We start from the raw sequence: 27,368 nt of genomic DNA on the forward strand, positions 1-27,368 counted from the left end.
CAAAGAAATAATGAGTATGCTTAGCCAAGCTATGCAGTGCTAAGTTAACTTTTGTTTGTTAAATAAAAGAAATTTAAACAGGCAAAGCCTTCACCATTCTATTATGGTAACGTAAAGATAAGGACATATAAATACCATGAAAATGAAGACAAAAATTTTGGTTTAAAGAAATATAATACAATTTTGTCCTTTTTTTCCAAATGGTAATATGGGGTTCTTTATAAAGGAAGTATTTGGAATTTACACAGTTACAGCTTCCTTCAAAAATAGAATTTCAGATTCAATCTACTGATATTAATTATGATCAATCTACCAATTTTCAAACGTTCCACATATAAGCAAATATGATACCTCTTTAGGCAAATAATAAAAACTCAATTAGAAAAAATATGAACTCATTCAAGCAATATACAATATAAAGAATATAAAACAGAACCAAAAAATCACATAATGTCTAATTAGAAATAAAAGTAAAATGAGAACACTAATATCAATTAGTACTGCCATGTTATGAATTCATCTTCAAAATTCTATTATAAACACTAACAGTATTTAGATAGGCACAGGGAAACAAGATAATGTAGGGTCACTACAGGAAAAAAAACAACTTATTGCTAACATTGTAGTATTCCTTTTATAAGATCTGGTTGAGTATTGATTATAAAAGCTCTATCAACTCTTGCTATTATTTGATAGCTATGAGATTTTTTACCCTTGCCACTTTCTCTACCTAATATTTCTCAACCAGTGTGAATAAGTCAGAAAACCATGAGAAAAGTCATTCACAGTTAATGTGATGTTGCTTAAGAAATTTAAATGATGAAAATCAAATTAAAGCATTGAAAAGGCAGGCTTAGACCTCTTTAAAAAGACAGTTAGTGGCCTACCATAATTTGAGCACTTTTTCATGAAAACCCCATTCTTTTTCCTACAGATTTTGCACAGTTCATTCCATGGAGATAGCGAAGAAGGGAATAGAGAGGAGGGTTGTAGGGCGGGGGTCTCCTCACTCCTCCTCTGTGCAGCCCAGCAGCTCCGACCGCAGGGTGATTCTCCCGTACCAGGACCAAGGAAGGATTCGTATGTGCCGGGCATAGATGGGAGGGTCGATGACGTTTTTTCTGTGGGTATCATTGTCAAAATTGCCCTGGAAAACCTAGATAAAGGAGAGTGAAGAATATGAATCACATGGCCTTCTTTTTCTTGGGAATTCCTTTATCATTTTCTTGTTTGGAGTTTCCCCCCTCAACCCAAATGTGAGATCTGATAACTAATCTGATAACTGATAAAAGAAACTGTTATATTGCAGCTTCTTTTTAATAATCATTGTAAAATTAAATTGTCAACTGGTATTTAAAGAGTTAAGACAAACATTTGTTGTGTAACGCAGGATTATATAGTTCTGTCATTATTGTCTGCCTCTCAGTTTTATTTAATGTAACAAATACTTCTTTCTTGCTTTTGTCACAGAGTGCTGTTGGTTAGGCAGTTTGCTGAAGTACTGTCTTCTAAGAATTGACTCAGAGACCCAAGCTGCTAGCGTCTGAAACACGTGGCTTCTATATTCAAAGGGACAAGGGAAGAGAGAGTTGTTGGATGATGTAGGGTATTTGAAGGAACAAATGGTACAGAAGCAGCTAACATCAATTCTGGATTCATCTCATTGACTTTAACCGATTATTTGAGCCTGGCCCAACAGAAAAGGAGGAAATGGAGAGGAGCACATGGTTCTTTGGTGAGCATAACAGGCTCCATCACGGAGCCTTTTGCTCACTTCTCACACAGAGAACAAGATTAATCCATCTCCAACAGAGCGACAATCTAATCGATGCTGGTTTTGAACTACACTTTTTTTTTTTGGCTTCTCTATTAATTCCTGGATCCATACAATACTGCTGTGATTATTGTGGCTTACAATGCTCTGAGATAATGGCATGCATGACTGTTTTCCTTTACTCTTATTTCAAACCTTTTTGAGCATTTTTCTCCTAAGACACCATTATAATAATTTTGAGAAGTGTCTGCTTCAGGAAAAAAAAAATTGAAATCAAAACATTGAAACCCTAATAAGAATGCCATTGAATTATATGTTACTTCTGGGGAAATTCATGCATTTATGTCATTTAGTCAAGATTTTACTACTTTAAACCCATAGATTCTGAACATTTTTTATTAAAATATTTCTAACTTTCATGTTTATATTTTTGTTTTGGCACAATTAAGATAATAAAAATCTCTTCAAGATCTCCCTTTTAACTGTTATGAGGCCTTTTATAATTGGAAGATAATTTTTTTTCTTGCTTGAGATCAAAACATGATTTTACAGCCAAAGAGATATACCTGAAAATAAAATTTCCCCAAAGCACGTGGTGGTGGGGGGAAACAACCTCCATCAGCAGGTGACAATATTTAGCCCATATCTTTGAACACCCTAGAATTAAAGGGAATGTTTTAAAAATGTCCTAAAATTAGCTGGTTCGGTCCCACATGACCAAATAGAAAAAAAATCTTCCCTGCAAAGAAAAAATATAAAATAAAGCTATCCTTCTCTAAAGCATTAAACAGCATGGTCCTGATTAATATTTAGAAGCAACAGACAACATGGGGTAATCTTTCTGCTGGTTTCATGGAAAGATAATGAGGGGAAACACAAGTACCATTGCTGAAGAAGAGAATATTGAACTACGCCAAGTCTAGAATTCATCCTCCTTGCATATCTGAATTCACATCCGTTTAATAGGAATTTTATCCTCAGCAATGCTCTGGCTTGCATTGGTCAAAGAGGAACTAATTCTGGATTAAAATATGTTACTAAGTAACAGTGTCTCTGTTAGCAAAAAACTCCCATGTAGAGGACAAAGCAAACACTCATCAAAACCTTGAGAGAGGTTGTCATTGCAACAGCAGAAAATAGAAGAGTACGTGCTATGGTTTCCTGACATTCTCTCTGACATATGATATTGGATTCAAATGCTTCACTGAGGCTGTGGTGTTACAATTTAATGTAGAATCTAAAATCCAATTTCATTGCCCTGCTAGAGAACTTAATGTATATCTTTGGAATAATAGAGTTTAAATTCATTAACTTCCATCACAAGATCTACGATGGTCCAAAATATAGTGTTATTCCACTTGTCGGGAAGGGAATACAGGAAGAAACAATTTTAAGTCTCTGGTTTTCAGCACATTTCCATAAGAAACTATCAACCCACAAAGCAATAGCTGGTTTATTAGTTATATCAATACTTAGCTCTTTATAATGGAGAACACATATAGAGAAATGACATCAACTCTGAAATTGCATATAGCTAGGATAATTTTGATTTGATGTGTAAGAGTCATAAATATTTGAATGCTCATTAAAAAAATTAAATGAAGTTTTATAAAGCAGGGTGATTTAAAATAACAGTGTCCACAGAAAAACAGTCCAAATCTACATTAGAATCACCCAAACTATGATCTAACAGTATTGAAAATATAGTTTTATTTTCAGACTTCGCTCAGTAATGACCCAGCACAGAACACAAAACACACATTTGTAAACTCTAGCATGACTTCTTGTACTTGCTGTGCAAACATGTGGTGCATATGCTGTTTTCTTGTCTCTAGCACTAGGAAGATCCTGCTGAAGAATGCTATTTCAATGTTTTACTTGGCAAAAAAAAAATACAAACTCAAACTCAGTATTTTTAATTAGCTTTATAAAATCTGTAAGAATTCTAGAAGAGTACTCTCACGTACACACTTTAGAGATGTAAGTTGCTTGATTGAAATCGAGTCCGAAAAGGCTTATGGAGAACAAAAAACTCCATATAGAAGGGAAACTATTATATGTGAGATAGAGGCTTTGATTTATAAGTTTTTAAAAAGAGTACGCACAAGTTTCAGTTTCAGGAGACTTAATTAGCTGATGACAAGTTTGCTGATGTACTCAAACATGATAATGCTTGGGGGTCTGTTAGCCTCTCCCAACATATGGGGCCTCAGGAAAAAGGCACTCGAGGTTCTTTGGAGAGGTTTCTGCAATTACAGCCGAAGAGAAGAGAGGGGGAAAATGCCGCTGCCTCCTGGGGTTGAGATCTTGGATTTTGTTTTCCAATATCAGCTCTTCTATGACAGGAGTTAAAATTCAAATCGGATTCAAGTGAGAATTCAAATCTCAATGCAGAGAGATTATCTGATAAAATAAAAGAATTAAATGTTGCTTCCAGCAACATTTACTATTTTTTGTAAGGTGAGATTTGTCATTCTTTGTTAAAGACAATGGCCTATGAAGGCCAGGGTAGATGTCATCAGGAGGATCATGGAGGGAGGCAACATCCTCTACGACAGAGTCAGAGGGCCAGGCCTATCTCAGCTTCCCTTCGCAGTCATCTCTTATGACTCTGTCCTCTTCCAATATCAAGAAATCCTTTGGGGGTTTCTCCCATATACTACTCAATTAACAAGTCATCTGGTTGTGAAGATGTAATTCTTTTTATTTGACCTAAACTTAACTCGTTAAAAGTTTTAAAGAGATTCCCATTGTTCTAACCTTTTGGAATTTATGTTCACATCATCCAAACAATGAGTAGTTTAAGCATTTTTGTACAGTCTCCCTGAGCTCTGCAAGGCTAACAGGTCAGTACTTGAGCAAGGTTCATCACTTTGGCCTTTTGGTCATCTCTTTCCAGATTTCACATGTTTCTTCCCATATGCGGAGACTAACACCATATGTGGGATTTCAGGCACTAAGGAAATAAAAGTGTTGAATAAAGCTTTCTCCAGTGTTCTCCATTTGCATTTTCCTTGTTATTGGTGTCAGACATACTGTTGGCTTCATTGGTTGTACATGTATACTGATCTGATGTCCTTAAGAGAGAGAGAAAGGACAATGATAAAAATTCATTTCTCTAAGGCAGCATAGGGTGTGTGTGGAGCCATGGTAGTACAAAAGCTAAGGATTCTTTATTCAGCATATATAATTTCAGTTAGCTATGAAGTCTTCATCTAGACTGCTATAAAAGAGTTAGAACAAAGTAGTCTTTTCTAGCTCTGATTCCTGTTTTTATTTAATTCTACCCATACAATGGAAGACACAGAATTATAAGACAAGGTATAACACCAACTTCCCTGTGTAATATTTTGGACATGGAACTTTCCTCCTACTGATGGTAAGCCTCAGTAGAGCAGGGTAGGTATGTATATTCTTAATGAACAAAGAAATATAACTTCCAAAAAACAAAAAAAAGCACAAAAACCAGAACTACTTTGGCACATTTAATAATAACTAACACAAACCTTTCAAACTCAAATTTAATACTAGGCTAAACATTCATGGTTCTTTAAAAAATTCCTCATGTAAGCCAATTTTCAAACTTATCTTGATTTCATTCCACTGGCTTCTCTCTGGTTTAACTGTAACTTGATTAAAGTGTGGTATTTGTTTGGGCACAGTATGCAGTTTTTACCTGAATGACTCAAAAGAGTGCAGATTTGTTGTAGATACACTATTTCTATTAATGCAGTCTAAGATTTAAAACCATTATACTGCATTTTGGATGATGGTTAATTGATTTATGGTTAAATAAACTCTGAACTTTTTCATAAAATTTCTCTTAAGCCAGGATTTTCCCATTTTTTAAACTACAAAATGGATTTATAGTGGATGTAAAAATGTATCTGTATCCCAATTTTATTTCATTATATTGAATTCATGACATTTTAAAAATAGCAATTTTTAGTTAAAATTATAATCTATTTAAAAAAGAGTGGAAATTTAGGATTTAAGTATTTGTTTTATAAAGTAACCATTTATGTATTATGTGAGTATAAAAATCTGATTTTTGTGGGTGACATAAGGACTTATACTAATTAGTTTATGACTCAGCATCATAAAACTCATTTTTATATACCTAGTAGTAACATTACTTGAATATTTCTGGATCATCAAATATTTCAGTTACATCTTGAATCAATGGTTTAAGTGACTTAAAATCTTATGAAAATTTCCACAGAATGAGTATGCACAAATGTGATAAACAATATTTACCATCTGAATAACATTTATAAGAGACACCTGTTTCTTCTGATTCTATGATTAGATTATCTATCTATCTATTTATCTATCTAATTTAGGCTCTGTTGAAATTTAATTTCTATCCTACTTTGCCATATTTGGAACATGTCAAGAATCAAAACTTTTCATTAAAAAAGTAAAATAAAAATTATTTTCTTAAAATGTACAGGAAACTGTGTCTGAAAACATTTTAGTTAGTTGTATAAATCTACATCACATTAAGAGTTTCTTATTGGCAGTTTTGCATGTGTGAAACTTCTGTTAGAGTTTGGGTATAAAAGTTTAAAAACAAAGTTTGATTCTTTTAGCTGACATAGACTTTAGCTATTTTCAGGGAATTCAATTTTCTAGGAAAATTTACCAGCATCCTGAAACTATTTCATGATTGAATGGCTGGTATATCATTCTTGATGCTTTTCTCTACAATCAATTCCACTAAACCAATGAAACTCTGTAACAAAATTAGTCTAAATATAAGTACATTCTTTCAGATGTAATAAGGAAACAAGAAACCAGTTTTCAGGTAAATTCCAATATTATAGGAAATGTTCCCTGGAAAATAGTGCATGTCAAGAATAACACTCTAAGATCTACATCAAACAAACAAACAAACAAAAAACCCCCAAGGCTTTTGTTGGAGATAGTAGATCGTATTAACAAGAGTCTACACTGATCATCAGTCTGCACAAGGAGTTGGGGGTGAGCCGTCACTACAGGACCTCCTGACAATGCTGTAGCAAAATCCTCAGTAGCAGAGAGGAACGGGGAGCTGTCACAGTGCCTTCCAACACTAAGCATCTTGATTAGCATGACTGCCCTCCAAAGGTGAGGATGAAGTAAGGTTATAACCACCTGAATCAATTTGTTACTAGATGAAAATTTCTGCATGGTTCAGGGTGTGTCAAATTTAGTTTAGTCATAGTATCTGCAGGTACATGTCATTCCAGTGAGCAGTGTATGCTTCATACAACTTTGTGTAAGGTGAGTGTGCAGTAAAAAGACTAACCTTACCCAAAGGGAGGTCTGACCTTTGTCTTCTGCTTCTGGGAGAAAATCTCTAATCCCTTAGAAAGTCCTGTATGATAAAAGTGTCTTTGTTTACATAGGGGCCTTAGGCCACATCATATAGTCCATGCCAACAGTAAGAGTGATGGTGGGCCCTTTGGGCCAGCTTCACTACTGGGGGCTGGGGGGGCTGGAGACTAAAGTCAGCCAAGCAGGTGTTCAGCCATGTCTATGTGCCTGAACCTCAATAAAGACTCTGAACATCACAGCTGAGGTGTTTTTCTGGTTGGAAATACTTCTTTCACATTGTCACACATTATTGCTAAGACAAGTCAGCACTTTCCAAGGATCCACAGAGAGAGAACAGAAGGCTCAAGCTGGCACTCTTCTGGACTCTGCCCCATATGTGTGGCTAATTTCTACCTGAATCTATTAAATCTCATGAGGTACCACTCTCATGAGTACAATAGTTTTCAATGAGTTCTGCAAGTCCTTCTAGTGAACTGTTGAATCTGAGGTGGTCTCAGAGACCTCTGAAATTGCAACTGGGGTCAGAAATAAGGGTGGGATTATAAACTCCTCAACTTTGCAATGTACAATTGATGTTGAAGGGTTAGAGGACTTTTTGATATTTATAATATTGATTAGTCTGAAAAGGGATCTCAATTGCCTGAAAGGATTGTATCTAAAACGTCCTCATATCAAGTGCCAGACTTGTGACAAAATTATTAACTTAAACTTTTCTGATTCTTTCAATAAATCCTGACATGACAGCCTATTGAAATTTATTTATTGTAGACTTGGAGTACACTTTCTAAATCTTCTACTCTTAGGTGTTATTCTGTTTTACTTGCTCTTATGTTTATTTTCTGGATAATTATTTTTATGGACATAAATCTAATAAGTATATAAAACAACTAGTATTACTTGTTCTGTTTCATATTTCAGTAACAAAACAATTCAACATCTTTGTTCTTCTGTATTTTTTTAATGTCATCTCTGCAAAGGCTCACACATTCTTTGGGGAGTGTTACTTTGGTCATCTACTGAGGATTAATTTAAAGTCTTCAGAGAAACTGCAGTCAGGTTTTCTGAAGGCTGTAGGAGTGTGGTGACATATATAAATAATTCTGCACCATATTTCATATTGGATGCCAAGTTTTTGTGTTCCTTTCAAAATATTTTGTTTCATGAGCCATTTTTAAAAGCCTGGACCCTGGTTGCTTCAGAGATTTCTTTGTTTCCCAAGCTCCCTCAATGAAATTATATGACGCTTTCAAACTGCCTATCCAAAGATTTAACTTCAAAGGTCTAATTATAGAACATTTTTGTTTGATATGGAAGTGAAAAGAAAAACATGGGGACAAGTTCCATGACTCTTTTCTCACCAGCACATGAATAGTTTTCAACCGTTAAAGTGAATATATAGATTCTCTTAGAAAATTATTTTTACTCCCATTATTGCTCTAAGGAGATTTCTTGTAATTCTGAAATTGGCTGTCTTTTGTAATTATGTAAAAAAAGCCCCAAAAACAAAACGAAAACAACCCAGGTCTTTGGCTTCAGGGAATGCTGCATTTCACTGAACTGATCTGGCTTTGCTTCATGCTCTGACTGTATATAAATCTCTGATTACATTCCAAGAAAAAAATTTTACTGGGCCACAAATTAGATGTTCTCTTAGAATTCTTGCTGTACCATTTTGCACTCTACTTTTTTTTTTCTGTTAGACTTATTTCTTTTTTCTTCAAAATGCAACAGTGGGAGATTTTTGTAATAATTGGCCAAAATGCAAATATGTTGCATATTTTTATTTTACCCTGACAATAAAAGGCCATTTAACATTTTCAAATAGTCATACAGTCTTTATCATTTTCCTGTAATTGATGTGAAAGTTGGTTGGCTCATACACAATTCCTAATTGGGGAAGCGAGCTGTGATCTCTTTCTAAAATTCATTCTTTCCTGGGTACTCTGGGGGTTGGAGTGTTGAGAAAGACAAGGAAGTGGCACACTTTTGAGAGTATTTTTGAGAACTTGTAACTTCTGATCTTACATTGAAGGGGTTAACTGACTCAAAGAGATTGAGATTGAGCAAGCTAACTCTCTATAGTCATATCAACTTCTCTATTATTGAAAAGTTGGCATGGGTTAGATTTGTAATTTCCCAGTCCAGAATGAGAGTTACAAGTTGACTTAGGGATTTGTTAAGATACAACCCAGCTAGATGAGAGAGGAAAGAGAGTAGGGCCAACACAGCCACCTCCATTTCTTCTGTGGTTTTTTACCATCACCTGGACACCAAGCAGCAAGAGACCTAGCAGCTTCCTAGAAGGGAGCCCCACCGAGAAATTCACATGACTTTTGTTATTAGGTCTTGACCCTAAGAAACAACCCAAAGAAAAATCAAAGCAAAAGACTCTGACTCTGTCAACTGTTATATTTCTTCTCTTACACTAGCTGGGATTTAGAACGCTCAGAGTAAAAGAGTCAGTAGGTAGGACACACCACCATATTTAAGTTCTTTTATGATGAAAGTCTCCTTAGGTCACAAGAATATCTTAGGAAGTGTATCATATAGGATGATTGTCTATCAAAATTTAGAACGTAAAATATGCCATTCTAAACTGTGGCAGTATATTTAAACTATCTGTTTTCTAGCACTCAGATTTTGGCTGCCATAAGAAAAATTCCAACAGAAAATTTAGAACTGGAAAATCCTCTCCTTTTCAAAGATTTCTCCAGGACATATTACCAGGAGTTGTTAAAGGCTAAGACCATCTCATGTTTTCTTTTTAGCTGAACATGAGAAATGCAGAAATGCCTTTCCTTTTTTCTGTGAAAGCACACAGTAAGGCTGTGTGCCTCTCTATTGAGGCCTAATGTTCACCTCTCAGGATTTCCTCAATCACACCAGGCATTTGCATTTTATCAGAACAATCTTTATTTTGACTCTGCCCTTTCATAGTAGATATGCAAATGATGGGGCAGTGGAGAAGCTGGGGTCTGATAATTCTCACCCCAGATTAGAAACCCTCTTGTCATTCCACATCTCTGAAGGGTTTCATGCTATCTTGGTCAGAAATGACTTAGTACAGAGACATACGTCTGAATACAGCAGTGACTTAAGCGTTCAGCCGTGTTTCTGAGCCAAATTGGTGCTGAGAAGAAAAGGGTGCTGAGGAGTAGCAGAAGGTGGTTCAGGAGATGAGTGAAGAGGGGGCAGAGTGAAGCTCAGAGCTGACATGGGGTGTGTGGGTGTGTGTCTATGCGTGTTTGCCTAGGTAAGGAAGGAAAGCGTTCTCCTTTCTCCTCTCTCCTGCCCTGTACACTTAGGCGGCCGTTTGACCCAGCTGGAAGGTCTGGGAGATCTTTAATAGAAACAGGGTTGTAAGATATAAGATACGGGATATACTTATACTTAAAATTATTTATTGTTTATCTGAAATTCAAATTTAACAGGGTGTCCTGTATTTTATTTGCTAAATCTACAACTCTTGGTGAAGAACATGAGGAATCCTGGCCCTGAGTTGAGCAGGCACAAACTCTGCTTTGGTCTGAGCTGAAGGATGGGCCGTTTTGCTTCAATGAATTGAGGATATATTGAATATACTTGCTATCAGGAGGGAAATGCCAGCTTCTTTGTTATTTATAAGTATTGGTGAACTACTAAAAACAAGAATTAAAAGTGCTATTTTGCTATGTAAATGTAACATGTTCACTAATGGAAAATAATGACTTCCTTTAATTATTATTACCTATTTAACATTTCATTTATCTGCATAAAATTAATTTTGTTTCTGGCTTTATAGGGAAGCAGAGAATTAACTTCTGTGTTCTGTCTTCTGTGGTTTGGTCATCTGTTCTCAGCTGCAGAAAAACTGCGAAAAATTTCCTTTCATGAGGGTAAAATTGCTGGATTAATCTTTTATTTTTTAAAGTTATCTTCTAACCAGTTCTGTGTCTTAAATTACACTGGAAACTTTCTAACATCCTCAACAGGATTAATAGAAGTGTGGGTCTCAAGAGCATTCCATGTGTGTTAATACAATTTCATTTTGAAATCCAATAAAAGGAAATAATATCAGAATCACTACTCAATTTGTCACTTTAGAGGGTGTGGTAGAGTCAGAAATCCTGTTATAGTTTCTCATAAACATGGAAGTATGTCAAGTATTTTTATTCTTTTTCACATTTAAACTATGAAAAAGTAAACAAAGAATGGAATATTAATTCATTTTGAAGATGTAAATACTTTTAATTTCCCAACATCCGGCAGATGATAATATGATGGTGGATGGTAAAAATGGCATGTGTACCATGTAAAACTAGTGTTTTTGAAAGTTTTTTTTACCTTCAAAATATATTATGTTAAATAGTCAAAATATTAGTTGTTTAGTATTTATTTATAAATGAAATAGGTTCATGTTTTTTTGCTGTATTCTAGCCAATGATCAATACATAGTTTCAAAACCAAAATAATTACATGGTTTCTGTCTTACTTAGACTGATCAAGTACTGATTTTCATAGTAGGCCTCTGTAATTTTTGTAACAAAAATATTAAAATTTTTTCTTAGCTGTTTTTTTAATAGCTAAGTTCTTCATCGGGTTCATTACTGCCATTTAGTAAATAGGATACTTGAATTCTAAACAGTGTATTAAAGTTTGGTTTTTTTTTTTTTGATGATTCTACTGGGGACTTATGAACAATCAATATTTTTTATGTGTTAACAGTTTTAATCATTGGGTCATAGTTGGGTGAACTATGGATCATAGAGTCATGGATGGGCAAACACTCAATGGCCCCTCACAGGAGAAATGCAAGAATGACATAAATAAGATAATGAGTATTCTTTTACATTGAGGAATACTATTATTATATAATTGTATCTAATGACATGTAAGTCAGTCATAAATGTGAGATTCAGAATTTTCAATACAGACATATTTATTAATTTCTAATGATGATGGCTAAGAAGACAAAAATTAAGACATTTTAAGATTTTTAGCAATCGAACATTGGGAAATTAAATCCATAAGACATGCGATAATAAAAATGTTATTTTTTATATACATTTTCTTTAATAACACTGTTATGTAACATATTCCTTGTATTTTTCAAACATATTTTTTTCATTCATGCAAAATATATGTTAAGTAGAAAATTAACAGTTTCACATTTTTGGTAGTTTATCAACTTTTCTGAAAATAAAGTTCTGGGTTTTGGGAATATTAAATAATTAACACAAAGAAGAAACACATAATCATTACTTTTTGTATTTCCCTGCATTGGTTTCTCCTTTCTCCATAAATTTATTGACAATGATGTTTCCTAGCAATTGTGCTGAGATGTTATTTGTCACCAAATGTGAGTCATAAGAACAGGGAGATTATTTCACCCTCCTTGCTCCCAAGCCATAACCAAATTGTTGAGTTTTATGGGTTTTGTGCTTGATGTTCACTTTTTTTCTTACTACCTGATGGTATGTACTTAGACAAGCAGTTTGATTTTGTTTGTTTTTTTTTTTGTTTTAAATAAGAAGGTTAAAAAATTCAAACTCCATCGAAGAAATGTAAAAGCCTCATTGCCAAAATTAACCATATATTTCACATTGCTAATCTTTAACATTATTGAATGTAAAATAACATAAAAAGACTTTCCTTCGCAGCTTCAAAATCACTTTTTGAAGAAAGACAACTAGTTTTCTATTACTGTCTTCAAATAAACCAAATGACTTCTTAAAATTAATGAGCTCCTTCTCATACAATAGCCTCTCATTGTTCCTGTGGTCAGTCTGATATTCTAGGTTGTCTTTTATTTCTAGCCTGTAGCTAGTTACTCAATTTTTCCATTGTAATTATTTAAATTACTAATCTTCTCTCTGATCACCTCCTTCTCATAAACCCATTTCCTGTTCCTCTCTTCCTTTCCTGTTTTCACATCCTTTTTGACCCTTGGTTCAGGAACAAACATCTTTAGGAGGCAGGGTATTTGGAGTTCATGTTAAACATGAAAATGAATGCAGTCCTGCCTATTTACCTCTGAAGCTGAATCCAGTCTTCTGCTTTGTTGCTCCCCCCAAGCCCCTCCTCCACAAATGATTCTGACGCGTCTCCATCATGCTGTTTCTTGCGTCCCTTAGCAACTGCTATCACACTACTCACTAATGACAATATGTTGCTTTCCAAATCTCAATTTTTTCAATGTGGTTATCCTTTCTCCATTCAATAGGCAGATCTAAAGCTGCAAACAACTTTTGACTTTGGTATGTCAATTCTATACTGGGATATTTCCTGACATTGTGACTTGCTAAGAGACCTTAGCAAAATTTACAGATGACATTCTATTTTTGGCAAAAGCTTGAATTATAAATGCTAAATAAGGAATTATAGGATTTCCCTGAGTTTTGTAGTTGATATACTATGTAATTATGAAATAACAGAGCTTCTTAATCTACATGTTTTCACTAGTTTGTCTCTGCATGTTAGCAGACTTCCACTCAGTCTTAATGAACTACATTACCTCCTCAGAGAACACTCCTTTAAAATCTTTTGATTTCATATAGTTTCTACTGCATTAAAACTGGAATCAGGACATTAGGTGTTATTTCTCTCTCTCTCCACTCCTGGGCAGGACAATCTAATTTAATATACAGGTTGGGGCAAAAGTAGGTTTACGGTTGTGGGTGTGCGGAACACAGGGTTTATCATTACATTGTTATTTATTAGTCATTGTATTAGTTTCCATACAAACATCTGTAAATCTACTTTAGCTCCACCTTGTCATTTAAAATGAAAAGGGATGAGTTCATTATTACATTTCAGGTCAAATTAACAGTATTCTCAGGTTGTGTCCTGAGTTTGAAAATAACACCCACATTTATGAAAATGTATGCAATTTCCATTCTTTACACCAACCATATCCTAGTCAGGCCCCATAATACTGAATGACTGCCTAGAAAGAAACCAGATAAAATTCCAAATAACAGTTGATACCAGTTGATGTTTATTTAAATAAGACTGTCCTTATTTTAAGAAAACTCTGAAACTATATTGTTGTCTCCTTAACTTAGCTCTAATTCAGTCACTCACCAAATACCTAAGTGAGTACTCTACTGTGGCTACAAATAAATCTCCATCAAATAAGGGAACAGCTCGCTTGCTATTTTTGAATTTGAGTGTTTTGTTTAGTCAATTAGTTATTGAAAATTGCTTTCAGAGAAGCAGCTTCTTTTCTTTACCCCCCTGCCTGGTTAGAAGACAGTAACAGGACACCGAGTGTATGAAATTAATGGTCTCCACGCAAGATGGTGAGAATCCTTTCTTAATTCTGCTGCTCAGAATCATGTGGCTCTCTCGCCCTGAGAAAATAATTCACTCCTTTTCCTTGTACAAGCATCCTGCTCACTGATTGCCACTGAAGATTTCAATTTGTTTTCTTCCAAAGCAATTCTTCAGGTTTTAAGTTTCTGAGCCAGATCAAACTTTGAAAAAACAGCATGGCTATTGACTCTGGACTGACCTCTCATTCAGCCTGCCTCACTGAGGAGCTGGACTTTGCAGGCTTCCAATATTCAAATTTAATTTCAACTAATCGAGGGCGCCAGCCTCAGCAGGAATGGCAGGATGCTCTGTGGCATCTGTAATTACTATCGAATTTGAATATATCTTAAAATACAGGTTAAGGAGGTTTATTAAGAACTGTTACATTGCTGCTTCTCATCTTCACATCATTGTTGAGAAAAGATAGGAAGTGGAGAAACACCAGGAACTCTTTCACCATGGAAGACTCATGGACTTCTATGAAATGGACATAACCTATGTTCTATTTCTTTCCTACAGTTTCTTATCAGATAATACACTGAGTAGGTTACATTTTGATTCTTCAAAATAAGCTGGCTGAAAAATAAATTTCTCCCAACTTCCTTGAGCCCTTCATTAGATTGGAAGTTCCTAGAGCCACCCTGCATACTGAGATTTGCCCCCCATAAACCTGGCATAGAGCAGACAATAGCTGCCTGCTGAACACATGATTGAATTGAATAATCTGTGTTCCTAACTACTTAAATCTTTCATTTATATTTAAAATTTGTTTAAAGTTAATATGTGTTTACCTCCTCCTGTTGATAAGACAATTTGCAGGCTTATTAAAATATAAACTTACTTTTGGAGACATGGATTCATATTGACTTCTATTGGCAAATTAGAGATCAAGAAAAGTCCTAAAGAATAACATATATTCCATTTTGAATTAGAAAAATACAAAATTACACGTAATTTGAAAAACTTAACTTTGGTTTTGGTGTCAATTAGAGTAATCTTATGTGCTTATTATTCAAATAAGCTGTGGTCTCTGTAAACATTTAGGTTCCTAGCTCCCTAGAATCAGAAGCAGTGCCCAGAAATATGTATTTCTTAACAACCTCTTGCATGAATGTTATGATCTGAAGACTCTGGTAATCACTGAATTAGAGAGTGCAACAGGGTGTTGTAGATTGTTCTTGATAAATATATATCATTAATCTTTAAGGTCCAACAAAATCTTATTAGAAATGCTGTTTTGGATTTTCTTTTATAAAGAATCTGGAATAAAGTTATATTTTTTGACTTATACTTTAAAAAATCCTGGATAATTTCTTAGGGAGAAAAACAAAATAAAATATTAGCTGCTTCCCCCACGCCCCCAAGGAAGAAAACTCCCATGGTGTGAGTTCAGGTTTATTTAAACATCACGATGCTATGACTAAAATACTGGATGAAAAATCCTTCTTAATTTCTAATTTTTCCATATAAATACTTTTCCTGAAATTTATTATTGTTTTTACTTTGGCTTATAACCTTAAAAATTAAATACTAAAAGTGTCTGTCAAATTTTGCAATTTTCCTGCTAACTGCAGTAAAAAACAGTTCCAAAAGTATAAAACAAATGTCACTTTCATCAGAGCAAAGGAACGTTTGACTTTCAAACAAAAAAATGTATCTGAATTCACATTGTAGAGAAATATAAAAGTTGGTTAAATGTTAGAAAATGCATATTGTGGACTAGAAAGATAAAAAGTTAGAATGTAGGGACTGTGATAAGATATTATCATCACATGTTCAATTATGAAAAATTTAATGTGGAATTTTGTCAAAAAATAAAATACTAAAGTAAATTGTAATTCTTATGAAAGTTCTGGAAGGGTAGTAAAAAACTCACACCTCAATGAAGAGAACAAAGCAAATATTTTTTTTCAATTGACTTTTGGTGTTCAAGAACACACACACACACACACATATACATAGATACATTCATTCCTATATTTAGGCACTCCTATGTACATAAAAATTTTTTTTCCATCGCATTGCTTTCCTGAGGCTTAGTCAGTTATGACTAATGAAAAACAGAAAAGTCATTCATATATTTTTAGAATTTCACTTACACCACTTACAGTAAACCTAAAATGTTGCTATTATTTTGATATTGTTTTGATGAAGCAATAATAATTTTGTTTCTGGATCTATATCACATTTCACACCTACACTCTCAAAATCTATCGGATCAAGTGGTCATAAAGACAAGACAAAACAAAACAAAAAACAGAGAGGCATACATAAAGGAATTATAAAACATTGTAAATATTTCCTTTTGAAATGAGAATCAATAAAACATTTCATGGGCACATGTTCTGACCTGAAACATTCAGTTCGCTTATTTATTAGGACAAAAATTTGAAGTTGAATTTGCACTTGTGAAGAATGAGGACGTTTTTTCCTTATGGAAAGTAACCATGGAAAACAAGACACAAATAATACTTGGAATCAATAGGAGATGGCTTATTCAAGCTTTAAAAAAATTAATTGCGAAGTTGTTTAGGGCCTCTCTAAAGAAGAGCACACCTATAAAGGATATGTAAAATTATAGTTAAAATACCTAGTAATAAGAGTAACAACAAAGCACAACAATTATTTGGATATTAAAAATACATGTATATATAAATCAGTGTATGTAAGTATGTACACAAGTGCCTATATTCACAAGTGTTCAAAAAAAGTATACATTTTTCAATTATTTTATAACTTGCATACCTTCTCTGTGGGAATGGAGACATGTATGCCCTTTAGTTTCTTCCTAAAGTATGTCTTTACTATAATAGTAATTACTATGTTCTTATGTACAGTTTACCGGTGTTAGTTTTTTCAGTAATACATAGTAAAATTATCTAAGGCTCTTCTTTATTATGTTGATTTAGATATAATATTATAAACGAACTGGCTAAAATTTTATTTTAACACTACCACTTATATTAGCTGAGTTTAAGGAATTGTCCTGTTTATAATACTGAAATGGTTTAATTTTTCAGAAATTTTTATATTGCATAGATACTACTGTGACATTGTCTCAAATAAGAATTCTGGCTTATATCGTTTTCACTGAATGTGTCCATGTACACTCATAATTTTCTTACTTGCCTAGTGAGAACCTATTCCTGGTTTGTTTTTTTTTGACAAAAAGACTTATTTTGGAAATGTCAAAATCAAAATTGTGTGTTATAATAAATGTGAATTTATAGCAATAATCTATTTTGTGCTTATGGAGATAAGTTTCTGTGGTTCTATATTGGAGGTGACTTGATAAATTTAAAATATAATCCTAAAGCAATCATTAAAATAAATAAAAAAGTTATAGCAAATAAGTCAACAAACAAAACAAAATAGAATCATTAAAAATGCAATTAATCCAAAAGAAGTCAGAAAAATAGAAATAAAGAAATCATGTAACAAGTAGAAAATAAATAGTAAGATGATATATGTAAACCCAATTACATCTGTACTCATTTCAAATATGATACTTTAGTAAAGCAGAAACAGTTGGATTTTTTAAAAAAGGAAGCTTAACTATATGCTGCATAGTAGAAATGCATTTTAAATATAAAGTACAATTAGGTTAGAAGTAAAAGAATGAAAAAAAAACCCACATACCAAAGTATCACTAATCAAAAGAAAGCTGTAGTACCTCTATCAATATTGGCAAAGTAGATTTCGGAGCAAACAATATTACCAGGGATAAAAAAGGTCATTTTTGAATGATAAAGGAATTATTTGATCAAGAGGACATTACAATTCTAATTGCTCATGCATCTTTTAACAGTGCTTCAAAATATATCAAGCAAGCACTGATATGATTGCAAGGAGAAATGGAGAAATTCTCAATTATAGTTGGAAATTTCCATGTTGCTCTCTCTGTAATTAATAGTAGAAGTAGATAGAAAATCAGTAAAGATATAGGAAACCTGAACAACACTATCACGTAATTTGGCCAAATTTGCACAAAAGTATTACATATATTTCAGACTAAGATAATAAAATAAAATGCATTAACATGCAAACTTCTAGTCTATTAAGAAAAAATGTAAATTATTCACATCTGATTAAATCATATGCATGTGTAAATAGAGACTAAGTATTGTACTACTACAATGGTTTAACCATGTTTTTCTTTATACCTCTTCCCAAAATAACCTATATAAGGATTTCACTATTATAGACATGCTTTTTAGTAAATATTACACATAGAAAATGAATGAAAATACTTATCTACTTTAAGATTAATTTCAAGAGTTCTATAATGTATGAAGTTTAAAAGTCTTCATCTTAGAGACCATCTTTATTCTCTATGCATCAGAAGGTAAAAGACAGGAGCTGAAATAATTACTTTCAATAAATGATGGCAAATATTTGTCTACAGCTCAAAAATAAATTTGAAGGCAGTTTTACAAAATAGCCAATATTAAATCAGTCTAAGATGTCATTGAATATAAAACATGTCATTATTTTATGTCCTTTTAGAAAATAAGTGCTCCCAATTAAATTGTGACATTGTAAGATACAACTTCTGAGATGGTAAAATGTAAAATGTGTGTGTACTCTGAGACATTAAATGAATGTATCAAGATGCTAACTGGATTTGCTCTAAGATGTTAAAAGGTAAACAAGTGCGGCTTTTATAATCTAAACCTAAAAACATGTCTCCTTTAAACTAACTTTTTGTAAACTGAATTCAGACTTTGTTGATTCACTTAAATAGCCATTGCAGGCTTAGAATTTCTAGAAAAATTTATAAGTTTTCCTGAATACTTGAGAAAAAAGACATTCCAAAACTCTCTATTGGTTAATAATACAATAACAGAAGGAACTAAAAGGGCTACATAAAATGGAAAAAAATCATTGTTAACTCAGAAATATTTAATGTGTATAAAAGTATGTTACATTCACCCAAATCCTTGAACAGAGACTTTGTTTCTGGTGATGTCTTCAGAAAGCTATAATTCTTTGCAAAAAGACTCTAAGAAATGAGTTAATTTCAATTCTATTAGTCCAGCTGAGGCCATATTTTAACATTTGACCCAACTTATTATTGATATTATTCCAGAGTACTTTTATTCTCCAGGGTCCCATAGAAATTCAGATCAGTAGATACTAGGAAAAGATGTTCAAAATGATAAGGGCTTCTAAAAAAATAGAAAATGTATCGCATGGTCATATATATATATATATATATATATATATATAATTGTAATATTAAAACAGTTTAGGCAGGTCAACAATTAAACAAATCAAATTAAAATACCAATAAAGAAATTAAGCAGAGAAACAGCCTATATTTTAGTTTAGATGAACTAGTCCAATAGTAAAAATTTGTGTATTTCTAAACTTTCTAATTGTCAAAATAATCAAGAAATTCAAATGTTTAAAAATTTTTTAGTTAACCTTTGAAATATTTTTCTCCAAAGAATGTTCTTTTCTGGTACCAGTAATGTATTTTAATAATAAAAATATTAGTATCATATGTTGAAACAAAAGTACTTGTATGTGTTTTATGATAAATATAAGCTGAATCTTAGATCTTAGATAATTGATAATACAAAAATTGTTATTAGTAAAGCAATTTGTTTTTCTACAGGTTGCATTATTACCTAACTGGACTATAAACTCTTTTACAGGGCTATTCTTTAAAGCTTTTTTATCTAACGTACATTTTTCAAAGAATGTAGCCATTGTTTTCATTACATATGTATAATCAGTTCATTCAGTCAAACTTGGATTCAATGTTATAAGCCACATGAATGACTTACCTTATCTTTTCTTTGTTTTTCATCCTGGTATACAGTCCAGTGTTCTCCATCATTGCTGTAAGCTAGTTTGTAGGAGCCTACAAATTGTACATGGCCAAAATCTTTAGCTCCTTGTGTAATGATGCCAGTCACTTTGGTAGGGACAAGAAGATCTACCTAAAAAAGGAAAAGACATAATTTAAATGCCACAATAGAGTCTATTATAAATTTTCACGTCTCTATAACTCAGGAGATTACTCTGGCTGGTGTGACTCAGTGGACTGAGTGCTGGCCTGAGAATCAAAGAGTGGCCGGTTCGATTGCCAGTGAAGGGCTCTGGTCCCTGGTAGGGGGCATGCAAGATGCAACCGCACATTGATGTTTCTCTCCCTTTCTTTCTCCTTCCCTTCCCCTCTCTAAAAAAATAAAAAAATAAAATCTTAAAAAGAAAGACTCAGAAGTTTAAGAAACATATATGCTGAAGGCAAAATTCCATTGATTATAACCTTAAGCTGATGACTGAGTTGATTATTGGTTTGTAATTTTGATTTTTGTAATTTTAAACTGGAGTAACAGTTAAAACTTGAACAACCATTTTGACCATTTTCAAGTAAAAAGATGGCCATTTTCAATATACCAATCTATTTTCTATTAAACTAATTCATCCAGCTGTGCAGTTTTGTATAAATGAGATAGTACAAAACTGGCAAGCTGACCTTTTTGAGACTGATCATTATTTCTCAGAAAATGTATTATAATCCAATTTGCTGACTTTACTGGTCAATTCATAACAATAAAAATAAAATTATTGCTATGTACACACCAGACACAAAAATGCTATTAAATGTTTTATCATTAAACATTAAATAAAAAGCCAATTCCACTTCCATGTATTTTAAGCAGTTCAGTAATATGTAATGAAGTAATAGTAATTATCATCCAATGAAAATCTTTTGGAAAACTACAATCCTGAAAACACTGAGAAGAAAGTTAAGTATTCTTCAAAAATGAAGGATGATTAAAATATGCACCCAAGACTTGTGGGATCTGTGCTCATGATACGCTTCTTTCCTGCAAAAATATGTACTTAAAGTACAAACATATGCTTAACACCCATGGTGACTTAGTAAGCATTAAATTTATCAAAATGTAGTTGAAATACAAACAATAGCAATGATTTTTGTCAAATAAGAATATATAATATTGAATAGTTTAGTATTCTCCTTCCTTGTTTTCTAATTCATACATCTTTTCTTATAGCTTATGAATGCTAATGTTTTTAAAAAAGGAAAAATTTGTTTCCATGTGGAAAATTCTTATAAGACCTTTACTTTTTCTTGATCTATGACTTCTTTTATCCTCTTATAATAGACATCTACTTCCTCCTACTTCCTATGACTAAATCCCCTGTTACATCCTTGATCTTATCATCTTTAACTATCATGATCCCATGTTTGACCTTGGTGGCTTTTAACCACTATGTCCCTATTGTTTCTATTTCAGGTTCTCCATCCTGTGAGATGTACTTAGTCACAAAAATACAGACAGTCATGGGTCATATACAGGTCATGAATGAGAAGTTAGTAGAATGCATTGAATAGAGAATATTTAGCGGTGCTCATCAAATAAATATATGCAAGAAGTTTCCACTGTTTCACAGCCTGGGAATATTTATTTAAAAAAAACATGCATTTTTGCTCATTTTTTGAAACATTCTTTAATTAAAGACATTAGGCTCAAATTGGACAATGAATTAAGATAAAAAACCACCTTTGATGTTTTATTAAAATATTTTAGAAAGTTTAAAAAATACTATAAAATACTGTGCTTCTGTTTTGGTATTTTCCTAACATATGTTATATCATCACAAACCCTTGTGTTTCCAACGGCAATGCAGGATGGCAAAATTATGATATCCTGGGAAGGAAACTGTTGTTACCACTGTACGAAGTACTTTCTTCTATATTCTTATTGAATTCCCTCAACAGCCTTGTATGATAGGGTATTCTCTTTACTTTAAGGATGGCGGAATAGAAGTCTAACATAACTTGATGTGTGATCCAAAGATAAACAAACAGTAAATAAAGGAAAGACCCCAAATTCAAAAGCATGTCTTTCTGATTCAAAGCTCTGCCATTCATATAGTTTCTCAGTCAATGTTTTTTCCATTCTCTGTCACTATTTCATGAATTTCTGAGGAATCACAAAGCTTTCTCACCACATTCATCAAATTTACAGCAACTGTAAGGCCCACACACACACAAAAATCCTGGCTTTACCATACTGGGAGAGCAGCCCTCTCTTTTAATGCAAGTTTCTACTCTGTTCTTCAGCTGTCTGGGCTTAAAAATGTGGATTGCTTTTGTTGTCCTAAATTCAAATCTAAAGCACAGAGGTCTCTAGGTACAGCCTCTGGTCTTCAAAGTGCTCTTCATGTTGCTAACACAATAAATGTAAAAAACAAAACAAAACAAACAAATAAGCAAAACTCTTACAGTACCCCGAGTCACTGTTTTCCATGAAGGCTGTAAACACACAGGAACTCAAACTGTCTCCAAAAATGTAAACCCCTCCAGGGCTAGATTCTTCACTGTCTAAACTTCCCTCAGTCCTTAGCTAAGATGATGCAGTGAAGAGTCTTACAGCATCTCTTTTTCTGTGGCATTTCTTAAAGTTAGCTCGGTTTCCTGCTGGGCGGAGATGTTTTCTCCTTAAGTTGTATGTCTTGGCTCTTTCTAACAGGTATGTTTTTCTCCTGCTCTAACTGTTCCCCTTCTCCAGTTTTCTTTTCTTTTTCTTTTTTAATCTAGAAATGTTTTTCTTTTTTTTCTTCTGTTAAGTCAACTTCTTGACTTAAATAGTCAGCAATCTGTTTTAAGCTGGAATTTGTCCTAAAATTTGTGACATTACACTCAGAATAAGTGGCTTAAGCAAACCTTTTTTTCAGTACAAAAATAATCAGCATCCCACACTTAACATGAGGAAGCCGCAACAGGGCGTGTACAGATCGCATTCTGAGACACACTCATGGATGTGCCACCCTCAGGTTCGGTATGCAGGGTGATCCTAGGAAAGCCTAGTTCTCTGGACCTATGGTTACCTCTAGCCCAGGACCACTCTGCAGCCTTGTAGATCTTTTCAGTTCAGGATGTATTGCAAACATGTGGGTCAAAAATGACAAAGTGCTTTCTGCTGTTTTAGATCCTCACCTCCCAAGGTTTGGCTCAGGTGGAGCAGGTTATTTAGGGCACTGAGCTGGCACACGTGTAGGCTTTTGGCTTGGTGCGCTGCACTTCATATCCAGATCTTACTAAATATGCCATTGCACATGTAACACTCCCTCAATAAAGATTTTGCTTGATTGAGACGGAACTACTTTCTAAGCATGTCCTATGGACAAGAATCAACCTATGACTAAAGATGTCACAATGCATCATAGCAGAAAATGCTAACTGCCTTTCTTGTGTTTCACTACTCAGGATAACATTACTGGTCAAGGAAACAAAACTGTCATGGTGGTGACAACCACTTTTTACTGGGAGGGCAACTGGTTAACGTATTCTCTGATATTCAGGAATGCGATTGTGAGAGGCAGCATATTCTCGTGGAGCTGGATGGTCTAGGTTCCCTCTCTGGCTCTTCCCTGACGAGCTGTCTGCCCTTGAGCAAGTTATTGCACCTCTCTACATCTCAATTGCTTCATATGAAAAATGAGGATAATAGTTCTCATAGGATTTATGAGGATTAGAGGGGTGAAATTTATTAAGTGTGTAAAATAATATATAGAATATAGTCAGGGCTATATAAGACTTTGGTAACCGACAATAAATAAATCTGGGGAAATAATCTAATATTGGCCTGAAAGCACCTTATTAGAAGCATAATTATAGAAATAGGAAAACCGAGTGGGCAGATTGTCCTAGAAGCAACTAACTCCCGGATAGTAGTATATTTTGCTTACCTTCTCAGAATATATATACAAAGACAGTCATTTCATTTTCACTTAAAGTAGAGAAAATTAGAAACAACTGAAACTGTCATCCATGGGCAAAATGCTTAACTAAAAATAATATAATTAATTGTGTGGAATGTCGTGTATCTCCATTTGAATATTAAGATTACATTACAGTAGGGAAATGGTTCTAAATTAACATTAGAAGAGAAAATTAGATTCCAAATTATAGTGATTTTTTCTTTTAATTACAAGAGTAAAAAAAAGCAGGATACATATATAGAGAGGTACATATGATATATAAGAAAAACATATTGAAGGAGGATTATGTAGAAATATAATTTTTTTGATCTAAAATATCCTGTGATGTCTTAGCAAAGCATAAACATTTTTAGAGTGTTTAACTTAGAGAAAAAGTGTAGAATAACTAATGCCATTTGTTTGAGGAAGGTTAAGATAAGCTACATTTCGGATATCTGCATAACACCCTGACAGATGGCTCCCTGAAAGGAGAGAGGGAGGACTTAGCAAAGTCATGAGTTTCAAGAAAATGTTTCTAAAGGAGTGAGGAAAATGAAAAGTGATACAGATAAATTAAGTGTGCAAGGAAGTGAACAAAAAGACCAAAGAGATTTATCACAGGAGTATGCCACTCAGCTGCATCTAAAATGCTATAGTTTTTGCTTTTATGTTGTATCAGTTAGTTTGGATTATATATTTTATAAGTTCATGGAGATTTGTAAAATTAACTCATTAAACAGGAATAACTTTGAAGCTAAGATAAAAATATAGTACTTAAAATAAAATTATGGGTAAAATATTCAGAAAATATGTGTTTTGATAAAGAATTTTCACCTCAATATTACATAAAACAATATAATCTTAGCTACTTTAAGGCACATAATTATTGTACTTGACATTTGAACAATATTGTTCATTATCAGGTGTTGGGTATACTTTTAGTACTTATTTGCAGACCTATTAGTTAATGTCATCGACCTATTTTGAAATATTTACCAGCCCCTGTATTCGATATGTTTTTGTTGTTCTAAGGCTATGGGTTCAGACCTTAAAATATTATGGAGGCCTGATAAATATGCTCATTCCAGTGCTCATCACTGTATTCCTCCCTTTCTAAAGAAGTTTTAATTTACAATAATATTTAAAACATTTAATATAGCAATTGCATTTTCCCTATCAGCTTTTAAAGCTATGACCACTGATACAAAAAAAGATAACATAAAAAAACCTTTCAAAGAATAGAGGAAATTTACTGTTTAAAAAAAGTTATTTATTTTGAGAGAAAGAGAAAGGAGGGAAAAAGAGAGGAAGAGAAACATCGATGTGCAATCAGTTGTCTCTCTCATGCTCCCAGCTGAGGACTAGACCTGTAACCCAAGCATCTACTCCGGTCAGGAATTGAACTAGTGACCTTTTGGTTTGCAGGCCAGGACTCAATACACTGAGCCACACCAGCCAGGGTGAGGGAGTTTACTGTTTTATTGACCTTTTACAGCTTGCTTTTTACTTGTGAAACCACATATAACATGTGTTTAGTGCCATAAACAAGCTTTCTATGCTCCGGTGATCGATCACCCAGGAGTTTTGTAGGACACCTGGCATATTGTAGATATTCCAAATATCCAGGCGTCATCTGCCCTCTATTCAAACTTGAGATGATTCTGTACTTACCAATTACTTGCAATTGTAACATGAACAACGCCATTTATCAACGGAGCTGCACCCCATGATTGCTGTCAGCTTATGACGATTAACTTTTAAAAGTTTCTTTAGAATCATGCAAGTATTTCAATTGCATATTTTAACTAAGAATGGGAAATAGCATGATAATTATAAATATTTCATCTTTTCATTTTAATAATATTTCTCCTTATAAAAAGTAATATGTGCTTCTTCTTACTCAGCTCCAGAGTAACTTTCCTAATGTAGTTCTCAGGAAAACATTTAAGATCAACCAGATGTCATTAAACTCTGTGTGTAAAATAGTCCTACATGAAAGTCCACCTATCAAAATTGTCTCATTAAATCCCAAAGATGTTTAAAAGAAATAAACAACCAAAATTATAAACACATTCAGAGTTAACAATGTTACAAAGAATCTATTGCTTTGTATTGATTGATGCATTTAAATCATGATATACAAAAGAAAAATAACTTGATTTTCTGTTCTTAATGAGCAGATCTTTGTAATAGTCTATATAAATTTCATTTTTTGAATTAGTATGAAAAATTATTATCAAACATTAATAGTTATAAGTAACTAAAGTTGACATTAAGCTAGGTAAGCTCCAACACAATTTCTCCAAATTCTATGTCAGAAAGAGTAAAAATATCTAAAAATTATAAAACTTAGAAAAATTTTAGGGAAAATAATAATACTATTCTTTTTAAGTCATTGAAAGTGACTTACTGCTGAGTTAATCAAAAATAAGATCAACCTTGGAGAGTACAATTAGCATCATCCTTATTTACCTTTAAGACTGATTTTGATTTGGCTGGGAACTTTGACATATTTCATGAATAAGAATTCAGAACAGTGGCTAATTGAATTAGGTCTGAAATTGATGGGCTCATTATTAATTAGTGGAGACTTAACACAAGTCTTTAATCAAACAGTGTGATGATATCCAACAAATGTTTCTCGAGTACTTTAATTGCAGCAGTGCAAAAATTCAAATGAAGTAGAAGACAACAAAAATTGCTGGTAATTTAGAAAAGAGGATCATAATTTAAAGTAGAAATTGTAATAGTTGGCTATTTAGTGCTTTTTGATAGAACAGTGAGAGGACAGCCTAGATAAAATTGTGTCAGAATCTTTTATAAGGCTAAAGATTCATTGAACTGGTGATCAAACTCACAGATATTTCAGTACTCAGAATTTGGTTGACTGATCAGTTGAAAAAAGAAGCCTTTGTTAACATAATGAGAATGGCTTGCATGGCATTGATGTGACCTGGCAGCCAAGAAGAGTGGACTGAAATGCACATGTGTGAGCAATAATGACTTCACTCTACTAGTCAGTGGGGGCTGTAGACACCATGGAGTGAACATGTGTACTATATGACTATCCCATTCAAAATGACCGAGCAAGTAGAGCAACAAATCTGCATTAAATTTTGCATTAAGCTTGAACAGTCCTCTGCAGATACTACTTGGGTGATTGAGAAAGCTGCAGCCATGGACAACTGCTATTTGGCAGCTTCATCATGACAATGTGTCTGCTCTGGTGTCATGTCTC

General features: G+C 33.4%; 1 protein-coding gene across 1 annotated transcript in view; it reads right to left on the reverse strand.

Annotated features, from left to right (window-relative positions):
- Window positions 1-481: 481 nt before the first annotated feature.
- The window catches only part of EDIL3 (EGF like repeats and discoidin domains 3), a 389,125-nt gene continuing 362,238 nt past the window's right edge, over window positions 482-27,368 (reverse strand). Inside the window, exons 10-11 of the mRNA XM_054578566.1 lie at window positions 20,179-20,334; window positions 482-1,156 (exon numbers count right to left, since the gene is read on the reverse strand). Coding sequence (XP_054434541.1) covers window positions 1,007-1,156; window positions 20,179-20,334 — 306 coding nt within the window. The 3' untranslated portion in view covers window positions 482-1,006. The remainder of the gene's footprint in view (window positions 1,157-20,178; window positions 20,335-27,368) is intronic.

This window comes from Pteronotus mesoamericanus, unplaced genomic scaffold (genome assembly GCF_021234165.1).
Source record: "Pteronotus mesoamericanus isolate MK-2021 breed Mesoamerican mustached bat unplaced genomic scaffold, CSHL_Meso_final contig_50, whole genome shotgun sequence".
In the NCBI taxonomy this organism is placed as follows: Eukaryota; Metazoa; Chordata; class Mammalia; order Chiroptera; family Mormoopidae; genus Pteronotus; species Pteronotus mesoamericanus.